The sequence below is a fragment of the Podarcis liolepis genome, assembly GCF_965112155.1.
Source record: "Podarcis liolepis genome assembly, chromosome: 12".
NCBI lineage: Eukaryota > Metazoa > Chordata > Lepidosauria > Squamata > Lacertidae > Podarcis > Podarcis liolepis.
Window position 1 is genome coordinate 3,367,336 of NC_139563.1, and position 14,074 is coordinate 3,381,409.

General features: G+C 46.5%; 1 protein-coding gene across 2 annotated transcripts in view; it reads right to left on the reverse strand.

Moving 5' to 3' along the window:
• MYO1G (myosin IG) overlaps window positions 1-11,193 on the reverse strand; it is an 88,724-nt gene extending 77,531 nt beyond the window's left edge. The window contains exons 1-3 of one of the 2 annotated variants that reach the window (XM_083466692.1): window positions 10,964-11,193; window positions 3,929-4,137; window positions 461-554 (exon numbers count right to left, since the gene is read on the reverse strand). In XM_083466692.1, coding sequence (XP_083322818.1) covers window positions 461-554; window positions 3,929-4,137; window positions 10,964-11,058 — 398 coding nt within the window. In that variant the 5' untranslated portion in view covers window positions 11,059-11,193. Of the gene's footprint in view, window positions 1-460; window positions 555-3,928; window positions 4,138-5,153; window positions 5,359-10,963 lie in introns of those variants that run through there. The other variant, XM_083466693.1, reaches the window with a different exon arrangement.
• Between the last annotated feature and the right edge of the window lie 2,881 nt (window positions 11,194-14,074).

Here is a 14,074-nt window from a genome sequence, read left to right on the forward strand (position 1 = left end):
TTGGATCTTTTTACAGTCCATGGGACTCTCCAGAGTCTCCTCCAGCACCAGAATTCAAAAGCATCCATTCTTCGGCTATCAGCCTTCTTTATTGTCCAGCTCTCACTTCCAGACATCACTAAACATGGGGATTAGCAGCTAATAAACGTTTAGGGGCTCTTTTGTCCGGGGCTTCCATCTTGTTCCACCTTGTGGCAGGTGGGAGTCCTGTTGCGACAGTCTTCAATATAAACCAAGCTGACTGGCTGCTGTTTTGCTCTGGTATTCCTGGCTGGTGTCCTTGTTTTTTTGTCAAAGGGAGCCCTCAGATTTCTCCGTTAACACAGGTACTTGGGGACAGACTGCTTCCAGATGTGGAGCCTCCACACTTTCGTTACGAGTTGTTGCTCTGGCTAGTAGCCAAAAACAACCACACACTCTAGACTACAATTTCAGGAAGAGCACCCACAAAGTCGCTTACCTTTCCACCTCTGCCCTCTGGGTGGGGTTTGTGATAGCCGCAATATACTGCATAATATACTTGCTCGCCTCTGTCTTTCCAGCACCGCTTTCCCCTATAAAGAAGAACAAGACATTTGGGAATGTAGAGAAATTTTAAAAAAATTGGAAATGATATACAATGAGTTGAAGAAAATGTTTAAAATGACATTTGTAAAAAAAAAAAACAACCAGAAGCATTTTTGTTAGGGATTGTCGGACAAGACCTGCCAAGGAAAATAAATAACTTATTTATGTATGCTACAGCAGCGGCAAGAGTCTTGATAACATGAGGATGGAAGAATGAGGAAACCCCGACAAAAGAACAGTGTCAAGAGAAACTAATGAACTATGCAGAACCGGCGAAACTGACACACAAACGACGTGACAAGGACAACTGTGACTTTAAAGAAGAATGGGGACCTTTCCACAAAGTACTGAAAGAAACAACAAAATGAACTGTACTCCTTGGCAGGTTTTGAATAAACATACACAAATTTATTGAGGGTTAATATAGCAGATAGATAATACAAGGATGTATACAATTTTACAATATGCAGAGAATAACATGACTTGAGAAATCAGAGAGAGGAGCTGAGGGATGTCTGGGGGGAGGGTTTGTTGGGGAGGGGGAATAATGAAATTGTTATGTTGAAATTGTTAATATTTTTTTTTAATAAAGCATAGAGAATAGACAAAGAGACAAACAACTTTCAAAATATAAAAGAAGAAGAAGTAGAACAAGACGTTGAGGAAAGCAGTGGAGCTGGTGGATGCTTTCTCCATCAATAGGGATAAGGACAGGTCCCACTTCAGACTGCAGGGTGGCGATGTGATGGTTTTGTTATTGTTATGAGAATTGTAAGGTCGCCCTAAGACAGGGATCTGCAACCTTTAAGACAAAAAGAGCCACTTGGACCCGTTTCCAAAGAAAAAAAACCTGGGAGCCGCAAAACCATTGCGACATTTAAAACAAATATATCTCCAGAGCCGCGATCTGACAGCGGGCGGGAAGGTGACGTTGGGGCGGTGCATGACTAACACACGCACCGCCCCCATGCGATGTCACAGCCAGTACAGCGCCCGCCACAGTGGGGAGTGTCGGGGCGCACAATGCGCCTCCTCCCCTCGCTAGTATCCGCCCCGGAGCCGCAGCAAAGGTGTAAAAGAGCCACATGCGGCTCCGAAGCCGCGGGTTGCAGACCCCTGCCCTAAGATATAAAATAATTGTTCATAAATGTACCAGGCAAACACATATATGCATATATAACCACACGTCGGAAAACAGTACAGGAAAACAGTCCTAAAGCCATTTTGACTCTTTCAGTGACCTCAAATATTCCTCTGCAGTTTGGATGGAAATGGGAAAAAGCCTCCCCATTGTCTCTGTGCTCATAAATCCTGCCTTAAGGGCACATTTGTGTATGAACAGGGTGAGCCTGTGACCTGGACTCAGGAATTAAGTATTTATCATCACAAAAGAATAGCCAGCCTGTCCAGGTAAACCCATTAACAGGCTTCGTGCCAGACAGGATTCTGCTGTAGACCGCCACTTCTGTGATGTATTTGGGGGTGATATTGAGATAGGTAAAGAGACCCCTGACCGCTAGGTCCAGTCGTGGCCGACTCTGGGTTTGCGGCGCTCATCTCGCTGTACTGGCCAAGGGAGCCGGCGTACAGCTTCCACGTCATGTGGCCAGCATGACTAAGCCACTTCTGGCAAACCAGAGCAGAGCACAGAAACACCGTTTACCTTCCCACCGGAGCGGTACCTATTTATCTACTTGCACTTTGAGGTGCTTTCGAACTGCTAGGTTGGCAGGAGCAGGGACCGAGTAACGGGAGCTCACCCCGTCGCGGGGATTCGAACCGCCGACCTTCTGATCAGCAAGTCCTAGGCTCAGTGGGCTTGAGCTACAGGGTGGCAATTTCAAAAATCTATATAAGGGCTTGCACACCTTTGTTCTGGGTTCCTCCTCCCTTCTGTGTGGGGGTGTGGGGGTGTGAACACCCTGTTGCAACAGTTTAATGGAGGATTAGGCTTACAAGCCGCTTTGCTTCTCAGTCTCAGTCTCAGTCAGTTTTATTGCACATAGCCAAAGGCTGCCGCAATGTACACAGAATTACTTGACAATTAAAAGAAAATATACTGAATTGGTAAAAAAAGACTTAAAACATTTATTATTATTAAAACATTACATACTCTAAACAAAGCTATAAAAGTACCCCAATGTACAAATAAAAACATTAAACAATAAAATTCATAAGCTAAAATCATCACATGGTCACTAATGTTAAAAACAATATCAATTAATACAGTGTGCAATTTATACTCAGAGTTTGGTGACAAAGATAGAGCATAGCCTGAGGTAGATAGATAGGATCAAATAAATTCATCTCCTTTACAGTTAATGGCTACCTTGGCTATATAATTTGCTCTAATTTTCCTAGCGGCAGTTGCAAAAAGTGCTACCCTCCAGGTCACATACTTATCTGTGTCTGCAAGGAGATATAACATCATATCAAGGGGGTTCTGGCCAGGGGACCCTGTCATTATAGGTACCAAAAATCTTTTCCTTGCATCATTATATAACGGACAGTGCAAGATATAATGCATAAGGTCCTCTACTTCAGAACATCCCCCAATGCAAACACATTGGTTTTTTGGTATGCCTCTATGTCTCCCATCTCTATAAGCAGAGCTTATTGTATTAGCCAACTAGCTAATAAAGCTCCAGGAGAAGACATGATCCCAGTGGAGATCTATAAGATAAGACCTGATTTCTGGTCGCTTTGCTTCTCAATATTCTCTGGTTGGCCTCTGTTATTTTCTCCTACTGACAGAGAACCTACGTACGGACTCTATACAGGCTCTTGGGTACCCCATAAGGGAAGAGGAGCAGTTTTTTCTTACAGATAGGTAGCCGTGTTGGTCTGCCATAGTCAAAATAAAAAAATTCCTTCCAGTAGCACCTTAAAGACCAACTAAGTTAGTTCTTGGTATGAGCTTTCGTGTGCATGCACACTTCTTCAGATACACTGAAACAGAAGTTGCCAGATCCTTCTATATAGTGAGAAGGTGGGGAGGGGTATTACTCAGAAGGGTGGTGGGAATGGGAGATTGGCAGATAGCTGAGATGAGCCTGTTGACGACTCTTAACGACTGCAATGGGTCTTACAGGAAAAGGCAAGGGGTGAGAAGGTGAGAAATGGCTTAGTCATGTATAATGGGATAAGAATCCACCTTCTCACTATATAGAAGGATCTGGCAACTTCTGTTTCAGTGTATCTGAAGAAGTGTGCATGCACACGAAAGCTCATACCAAGAACTAACTTAGTTGGTCTTTAAGGTGCTACTGGAAGGAATTTTTTCAGTTTTTTCTTATAACAGTTTATATGGAGGAACCCACAAAGAGGATTTGAGCACCAAGAGCCCTCTCCCCTGCCATACCTGATATGACAATGCAAGTGTCCTTTGCCCGGCGCTTCATGGCCTTGTAAGCTGCGTCGGCCACTGCGAAGAGGTGGGGCGGCCTCTCGTAGAGCTCGCGGCCACGATACTGCTCAATCACATCTTTCCCGTAAAGCGCCGTTTGCTTATAGGGGTTCACGGAGACCACCACCTCGCCAATGTACGTGTAGATCCTCCCTTTCTCGAACCTTGGAGAAGCCAGAGGAGCACAGTTAGGAGGGCATGCCTGATTATCGTCTTCCAAAGCAACCACTCTCTTCCCAACTTAAAAATGGAAAGCATAATGCTGGTGGTCAACAAAGGAGGTTTTGTGATGGCCTGGGACTGGGGCTCGGACTCGGAACCAGAGGAGTCCCAGTCTGCACCGGATCCTTTGCCTCGGGCATCATCTGAACCAAGTCTGGGGCCTGATCCTGAAGAGTCCCAGTCTGCACAGGTTCCCCTGCAACAAGCACCAGCTGTGCCGAGTCAGGGGCCTGATCCTGCCCTGGCTCCAGATGCGGGGATGACCTCGTTGCCTCCAGCTGGGCCATCACTTACAGCTGCTCCAGTACCGGTTGGGTCAGGGGAGGCTGAGGCGGCCTCTGGGTCTAGTAACCCACTAACATCTCCCGTATTTTCTCCTGCATAAGACGCCCCCATGTATGAGATGACCCCTGTTATTTGAGCCCAAAATTAAGAAATAATTAATTGCAACATTCCGTGTATAAGACAACCCCCAATTTTAAACTAAAAAAAAATGGGGGGGGGGGATATAGTCTTATACACAGAAAAATACAGTATAGTGGTACCTCGGGTTAAATACTTAATTCGTTCTCGAGGTCCGTTCTTAACCTGAAACTGTTCTTAACCTGAAGCACCACTTTAGCTAATGGGGCCTCCTGCTGCTGCCGCGCCGCCGGAGCACAGTTTCTGTTCTCATCCTGAAGCAAAGTTCTTAACCTGAAGCAATATTTCTGGGTTAGCAGAGTCTGTAACCTGAAGCGTATGTAACCCGAGATACCACTGTATTTCTCTTATATTTGGGAAATGTACATCCAGTTTTTTCCCCTTTAAATTTTTTTGGGGGCCTCCAAGACAGTAGAGCCCTAAGCTATAGCTTGTTTAGCTTATATGTAAATCTGGCACTGGCCGTGCCCCCAGAGAGTGCCAAACCCGCTATAATTCTGCAAGCTGAATTTGCAAGAATGCAACTGGATCCCACCTGCCAAAGAGTGACAGACCGGAAGTGGCCAATCCCTGCCTTTCCTCTGTCCGCCCCCAACACAGCGCCACCTACAATGGGTCCCTTTGCCCTGCCTCTGCCCGCTGGGCGCCCCTGGGCACTAGCTGCCTGCAGGGGCTACAGAAACAAAAGTCTGCTCCCCTGTCTGTCAAGGGCAAAAGTCTGCTCTGAAGTTGAGAAACCAACGCCTTCCTGTAAACAGAGGAGGAACGGCAGCTTGCAGGAAACTCCCAGGGTGCGTCAAACCGAGAAGAGGAAGGGGGACTAACCACAGAGGCCGGGTTGGAGGACAGAAGATGGGCAGAACCATCTTCGCCTCAGCCGCCTCCTGCAATGCAAGGACTGATGCTCTGCCTTAGAACGATGCCCCTTCTCCGGCGTACACAACCGTTGTGCAATAAAAACAAGGACACAAGCTGCCACAGCCAGGCTCAGATGTGCTAATGTGGCCAACATGTGCGTCCCACAGCTGTGTGAGCCAGGCAGCAAGAAAATAAGGACATAAGAACATAAGGAGAATGACACCAGTGCAGATAGGAAGAATGTCTAAAACTGCTTCAAATATATGCTGGAAATGGAAGGAAAAAGAAGGGACTTTTTACCCTATGTGGTGGGACTGTAGTAAGATTTTTTTTAAAAAAGGGAAATGATAAACAATGAGTTGAAGAAAATGTTCCAATTGACATTTGTAAAGAAAGCCTGAAGCATTTTCGTGAGGGATTGTAGGAAAAGACCTGCCAAGGAAACTGGAAAACATTTTTTATGCACGCGACAATGGCGGCAAGAGTCTTGATAGCACAAGGATGGAAGAACGAGGAAATCCCGACCAAAGAACTGTGGCAAGAGAAACGGATGGATTACGCAGAACTGGTGGAAACTGACACACGAACTGCGTGATAAGGGCAACTGTGACTTTAAAGAAGAATGGGAACCTTTCACAACGTAATTAAAGAAACAACAAAATGAACTGGACTCCTTGGCAGATTTTGAATAAACATACACAAACTTTTTATTGGTAACATAGATAGATAGATAGATAGATAGATAGATAGATAGATAGATAGATAGATAGATTAAGGATCTTTACAATGTTATAACATGCAGAGAATAACGTGCTGAGAAATCAGAGAGAGGAGCTGAGGGAAGTCTGGGGGTGGGTGGGTGGTTTATTTTTATTTTTTAGAGGGGAGGGGGAAAATGGGGGGGAATGTGGATGATGTACCAGTATTTTTGATAAATTGTTATGTTGAAATCCCTAATAAAAAATATTTTAAAAATAAAATAAATATAAATATAAGATAGCTGCTTATTTCCTTGACATCTGCTGGGAGGGCGTTCCACAGGGCGGGCGCCACCACCGAGAAGGCCCTCTGTCTGGTTCCCTGTAACCTCACTTCTTGCAATGAGGGAACCGCCAGAAGGCCCTCGGGGCTGGACCTCAGTGTCCGGGCAGAATGATGGGGGTAGAGATATCATGGGAAACCCGCAAGCAGCATTTGAATGCAAGAGAACTCGCCCGTCATGTGATTTCCAGAAACTCGTATTCAGAAGTTTTGTTGCTTCCAAATGCAAGACCCTCCAAGTGTCCCTATTTTCCAGGGACAGTCCCGGATTTACAGAAGCTGTCCCGTGTTCTGATTTTATCCGGCAATGTCCCACTTTTCCTTAGGATGTCCCTATTTTCATTGGAGAAATGTTGGACGGTTATGCGACCCCCAAGACAAGGAGATAAGGAAGTTTGCAACCTTTAGAAGACATCTGAAGGCAGCCCTGCATAGGGATGTTTTGTAATATTTAATGTTTTGTTACCTTTTTTATATCTGTTGGAAGCTGCCCAGAGTGGCTAGGGCCACGTTAAATTGCCATGGCTTTCCCTAAAGAATTCTGAGAGTTGCAGTTTGCTAGTTAAAACTCTGGTTTTCCCAGTCGTGATGTATGGAAGTGAGAGCTGGACCATAAAGAAGGCTGATCGCCGAAGAATTGATGCTTTTGAATTATGGTGCTGGAGGAGACACTTGAGAGTCCCATGGACTGCAAGAAGATCCAACCTCTCCATTCTGAAGGAAATCAGCCCTGAGTGCTCACTGGAAGGACAGATCCTGAAGCTGAGGCTCCAAGACTTTGGCCACCTCATGAGAAGAGAAGACTCCCTGGAAAAGACCCTGATGTTGGGAAAGATGGAGGGCACAAGGAGAAGGGGACGACAGAGAACGAGATGGTGGGACAGTGTTCTCGAAGCTACCAGAATGAGTCTGACCAAACTGCGGGAGGCAGTGGAAGACAGGAGGGCCTGGCGTGCTCTGGTCCAGGGGGTCACAAAGAGTCGGACACGACTAAATGACTAAGGATGCTGACAGTACAGTCTCCAATTGCCACGAAAACGCCAGAACCTTCACGCAAACCCTTAAGCCATCACGGCTTCTCACTCTGTCACGCAAAGTCCTGAATTCCCAACCGCAAAGCCTTTGCTTCCACCCACTCAAAAAGCCAACCAGCCTCCAATCTTCCTCTGCCTTTTCATCCATCGCTCCTTCCGTCTTCTGACCAGGGAGGGAGAGAAGCGGCAAACTGCTTTGAATTTCTTTTTCTTTTTTTTAAATGATATTTATTAATGTTTCACAAACAATAAAAACCAATTCCAACATTTAAACTACAAAAGCAAAACAAAATAAAAAATACACAGTAGAAAAAACAGTTGATAGAAGAAAGAAAAGAAAAATAAAGAAGAGTAAAGACAAAGAAAAATACCAAAGTTCAGGGCTAAAAACAAAAAAGATTAATATTTTCAAATCTTATATTTTCTTCACTAGTTTCTTGACCTCCTCACACCTCCCATTTTGCATTCCAATTCAAATATTAAATTCAGCAAATCCTTACCCTCTAACATTTATCCTTACTCCATATATTAACCTATTATTATAAATATCCATTTCCAATTATCAATCCCTATTTACATTTTCTTAAGCATCTCTTTACCAGTACCACTTATTTTCAATCAAACGTCATTTCAACATTCCTTAATTTTACAGTGCTTCTGCAGGTAATCTTTAAATTTCTCCCAGTCTTCCTCCACCGACTCTGCTTTGATTTTCTCATTTCCACAAGCTGCTCAGCAATATCACGTGTGACAGGGAAGGTCTGCTCTGTGTCCAAACCTCTTCAGTTCCTACCCAGTTTCTTTCTATTTCTGCCTCGCTTTTTGTCGCCAGTTTCGTTTGGGAACCTGAAGTCACCGCCACCACCTGTGTGTGTGCAGCAGGCATTCCTTCTTTGGCACCCAAATAATAATAATAATAATAATTTATTATTTGTACCCCGCCCATCTGGCTGGGTTTCCCCAGCCACTCTGGGCAGCTTCCAAAAATACAGTAAAATATCATACATTAAAAACTTCCCTGAACAGGGCTGCCTTAAGATGTCTTCTGAATGTCAGGGAGTTATTTATCACTTTGACATCTGCTGGAAGGGCGTTCCACAGGGCGGGCGCCACCACCGAGAAGGCCCTCTGCCTGGTTCCCTGTAGCTTTGCTTCTCGCAATGAGGGAACCGCCAGAAGGCCCTCGGCGCTGGACCTCAGCGTCTGGGGGCAGAACGATGGGGGTGGAGACGCTCCTTCAGGTATACTGCACCATTAACCTTTGGAACTCACTTTCACAAGATGTGGCAACAGCCACCGGCTCAGGTGACTTGAAAGAATATGAGACAAATAATAATAATAATAATAATTTTTTATTTATACCCCGCCCTTCCCGGTTCAGAAAACCAGGCTCAGGGCGGCTAACAACAAATTTAAAACACTTAATTGGTGCAACAAAAAAACCCAGCATAAAATACAGTATAAAACGTGAATATCAATAAATTCAGAATTCAAAACTCAGTTTAGGGGGGAAATCTATCCAATAAACATTAGATGATCCCCAGGGCTAGCTGGCTAAATTAGTCCCACTTGGGCCAGTGAGGAGGTCAGGGGAGAATTAGCTGTGTGGTCTCAGAGTGGGTGATCTTCATAAAAAGGGGAAAGGAAGGGGAATAAAATATCAGGCTAAGTTCAAATTGAATGCCAGGTGGAATAGCTCTGTCTTACAGGCCCTGCAGAAGGAAGCTAAATTCTGCAGGGCCCTGGTCTCATGGGACAGAGCATTCTACCAGGTCGGAGCCACCACTGAGAAGGCCCTGGCGGAGGATAGTCTGACTTCCTTAGGGCCCGGGACCCCTAAACTATGATTATTCATGGACCTTAAGGTCCTCTGCGGGGCAGACCAGGAGAGGCGGTCCCGTAAATACGAGGCCCCTAAGTGACAAACGTGTGGGCTGTCCTTTCAGTGTCTGGTAGCAATGATGGTAGCTATATGGAAATCATATTTAGATTCGGAAGTGATGACGGCACTAAATCTGAACCAGGGTTCAGATCCCTACTTGAAGTTCAGCAGCCAGCCTTGGGCCAGTCATCATCTCTCTGCCAGGCTTACCTCGCCAGGTTGTTGTGAAGATAAAATGGGGGGAGGCTGGCAGAACCTCATAGCACACGCTGAGCTCATTGCAGGAAAGATGGAGTATTTGATAAAACATCATCATCATCATCATCATCATCATCATCATCATCATTTATTATTTATACCCCGCCCATCTGGCTGAGTCTCTCCAGCCACTCTGGGTGGCTCCCAATCAAGTGTTAAAAACAATACAGCATTCAATATTCAGATGTCTTTTAAAGATAGGATAGCTGCTTATTTCCTTCACATCTGAAGGGAGGGTGTTTCACAGGGCAGGAGCCACCACCGAGAAGGCCGTCTGCCTGGTTCCCTGTAACCTCACTTCTCGCAGGGAGGGAACCGCCAGAAGGCCCTCAGAGCTGGACCTCAGTGTCCAGGCAGAACGATGGGGGTGGAGACGCTCCTTCAGGTATACTAGGCCGAGGCCGTTTAGGGCTTGAAAGGTCAACACCAACACTCTGAATTGTGCTCGGAAACGTACTGGGAGCCAATGTAGGTCTTTCAGGACTGGTGTTATAGGTCTTGGCGGCCATTCCCAGTCACCAGTCTGGCTGCCGCATTCTGGATTAGTTGTAGTTTCCAGCTCACCTTCAAAGGTAGCCCCACGTAGAGTGCATTGCAGTAGTTCAAGCGGGAGATAACCAGAGCATGCACCACTCTGGCGAGCCAGTCTGCGGGCAGGGAGGGTCTCATCCTGTGTACCAGATGGAGCTGGTAGACAGCTGCCCTGGACACAGAATCGGCCTGTGCCTCCATGGACAGCTGTGGGTCCAGAATGAGTCCTAGGCTGCGTACCTGGTCCTTCAAGGGGCACAGTTGCCCCATTCAGGACCACGGAATCCTCCACACCTGCCCGCCTCCTGTCCCCCAAAAACAGTACTTCTGTCTTGTCAGGATTCAACCTCAATCTGTTAGCCGCCATCCATCCTCCAACCGCCTCCAGGCACTCACACAGGACCTTCACCGCCTTCACTGGTTCTGATTTAAAGGAGAGGTAGATTACCCGTCAGCTGTGGGAAATCAAAGAGCTGTGGAGCTGGAGGGGACAGCAGTGGTCATCTAGCCTGACCCGCCTGCAGCACAGCAGTCGCAGCTAAATGGCTGTGGCTGGCCACCCTGGGAAATGGGAAGCCAGCCTTGGACCTGATCCAGCCACTCTCTTCCTGAGTCTCCTCTTCAGTCTCTTGCCAGCGACCCTCCCTAGCCATATCCTGAGGCGGTGAGTCCCACAGGCCCCACACAAGTGACCCCCGGCCCCGCCATCTTTCGCAACCCTCGGGACTTCCAGGTAGTTACCTCAGCTTCAGGTTCTCCATGAAGTCTTCCATGGTGACCTGGTCTAGGAGGACAAAATCAGCCTTCCCAAACTCCAGGCTTTCTTGTTCGGCCATGATCCGCCGCGTGAAGGGTGCAGAGATGGGGAGAGAGAGAGAAAGAGAGAGAGAGGCTTGTGGGGCCGCTGGATCCCACCACTGGCAGACCGAAAGCAAATGACTCAAGTCGGCGCTTCCTTCAGAGAGGCGAGGGTGGAGACCTGTGGTTAGCTGGGACTTTTGAGACGCTTGCGTTTCCGCTCGCTCGGGTGTCGTCGTGCATGAAAAAAGAATTGCGCCCTTGCAAACCCACAGACCAAACTCACACGAAGGATGACTAAGGAGAGGGGGTGCCACCAGAGGTTTATTTTTATTTTTAATTTTTTAAAAAATAGTTCTATTGAGAATTTTACATAACAAATTATCACAACATATCATCTTCATTTTCCCCGCTCCCCCCTCCCTAGAAGAAAACCTCACCCTGAGACTTCCCTCAGCTCCTCTCTCTAATTTTCCAACACGTTATTCTCTGCATAGTGTAAAATTGTAAAGATCCTTATCTATCTATTATGTCAACCATCAATAAATTTGTGTATGTTTATTCAAAGCCTGCCATGGAGTCTAATTCATTTTGTTCGTTTTTTTAAGTACAGTCATACCTCGGGTTACAGACGCTTCAGGTTGCGCGTTTACATCATGTCAATTTCGCCAATTCTGCATAGTCCGTCAGTTTTTCTTGCCGCAGTTCTTTACTTGGGATTTCCTCATTCTTCCATCCTTGTGCTATTAAAACTCTCACCGCCGTTGTCGCATACATGAATAAGTTCTTTATTTTCCTTGGCAGGTCTTTTCCTACAATCCCTAACAGAAATGCTTCTGGTTTTATTTTTACAAATGATAATTTAAACATTTTCTTCAACTCTTTATATATCATTTCCCAGATTTTCTTAATTTCTCCACCTTTCCACCACATATGGTAAAAAGCCACCAGAGGTTTAATAACACAGAGACTTTGCGTGGAGAAAGAGAGACAAGTTATTCCACCCCTTTCTTGCAGTAGGTGAAGGTAAAGGGACCCCTGACCATTAGGTCCAGTCGTGGCCGACTCTGGGCTTGTGGCGCTCATCTCGCTTTACTGGCCAAGGGAGCCGGCGTACAGCTGGTCATGTGGCCAGCATGACTAAGCCGCTTCCGGCGAACCAGAGCAGCGCACGGAAATGCCGTTTACCTTCCCGCTGGAACGGTACCTATTTATCTACTTGCACTGGTGTGATTTCGAACTGCTAGGTTGGCAGGAGCAGGGACTGAGCAACGGGAGCTCACCCCGTCGCGGGGATTCGAACCGCCGACCTTCTGATCGGCAAGTCCTAGGCTCTGTGGTTTAACCCACGCCACCCGCGTCCCCTGGCCAGCAAGTTCTGAACACATTTACACGTCCTCCAAGTTTCCTTCGATGAAAATAGGGACGTTTCTTATTCCCAGCCCAACTGACCCTAAAAACCCCATTTTCGTCCCCATCTCCCCAAGAGCATTTCCTCCAATCCCTTGTGCCATTTCTGTTCTCTTCTCCATTTTGAACCAGGCAGGTGATGGAGCAATTAAAAGACTTTTAGGGACAGTGTCCTAGCAGGACGACCTATGAGAAGACACAGCCTCTCCCTTGCTCTGCCCATTTTGAAAGAGATACTTGCACCCTCCGCGGGTTTATTTTGCAGCACTCGCTCGGCCACCCCGACATTCAGCGCTAGCCTGTGGCTAGTGATGTAATTTCCTCCCTTCTGGGAGACGCCTTTGCACAAGAAAGTGCTTCTAGCTCGGATCAGAGAGTCCTAAACCATCCCTGCTGAATCAGCCGGCAGAAGCAGCCGCCCTCTGGGGCTGAGCTTTATTACACAGTTACTATATGACTTAAGTTATAAGTTAAGGGACGCGGGTGGTGCTGTGGTCTAAACCACTGAGCCTAGAACTTGCCAACCAGAAAGTCGGCAGTTTGAATCCCCGTGATGGGATGAGCTCCCGTTGCTCGGTCCCTGCTCCTGCCAACCAAGCAGTTTGAAAGGACATCAAAGTGCAAGTAGATAATCTAATAGGTACAGCTGCGGCAGGAAGGTAAACGGCGTTTCCATACACTGCTCTAGTTTGCCAGAAGAGGCTGTCATGCTGGCCGCATGACCCGGAAGCTGTCTGCGGACAAACGCCGGCTCCCTTAGCCAATTAAGCGAGATGAGCGCCACAACCCCAGAGTCGGCCACGACTGGACCTAATGGTCAGGGGTCCCTTTACTTATATGACTTCAAGTTACATCCAGTTTAGGCTGCCTCAAAGAACTGCAGCCAATTATTGAGCAGGGATAGTTGTAGGCAGGAGAGACTTCCTTGCTAGGCTACTCCCAAATTCTTCAAATGCGACCCTATACATGCCAGAACGGCTCCCTCCTCATTTTCCTTCCACCAGCAGATGAAGACTGTTTTATTCCAGCAAGCCTGTGCGAAGGAAAGAGCTTTAATATTGCTGCGTTGCTCCTATTATTTGCATTCTCATCATTTGTTTCCAGATTGCTTTAATTCTATTTAATTCCTCATTAACTATTGCACTTTTTTGTTTTTCGCTTTATGCATTTTTCCCTGTGTCGTTTTAGTTTGTTTATGCCACCTTGAGTCTGGGGGAAACGTGGGATGTAAGTAAACATACAGCTATAATAATATACTCCTTTGCTACAAGTGAATTTTGCAGATTTTGAAGAAGTGGTGCAATAAGGTTGTGATCCAATTTTGCACGTCTGAACAGCTTGGAAAGGGAGCCCCAACTAACGAGAGGGTGATGGGGAACCTACAACCAGGCAAAATGTGCCCATGGTCCTAAAATTCCCCACAATCGCTGCAGGAGTCAGTTCCACAGTTTAACTATGGGCTGCATTTAAAAAAAACACCTGTTTTGTGTGTCCTGAATTTATTCCTGCCGCTTTCCTCGGTCCATCAGCCTTGGCCCTCCAGCTTCTAAACAACTGTGCCTTCCCTCTTTGCAGCTAACTAGTCCAGTAGATAAAAGCAGGTGGAAAAAAATGGCAAATGTTTTTCAGGGTGAGCGAATTTCC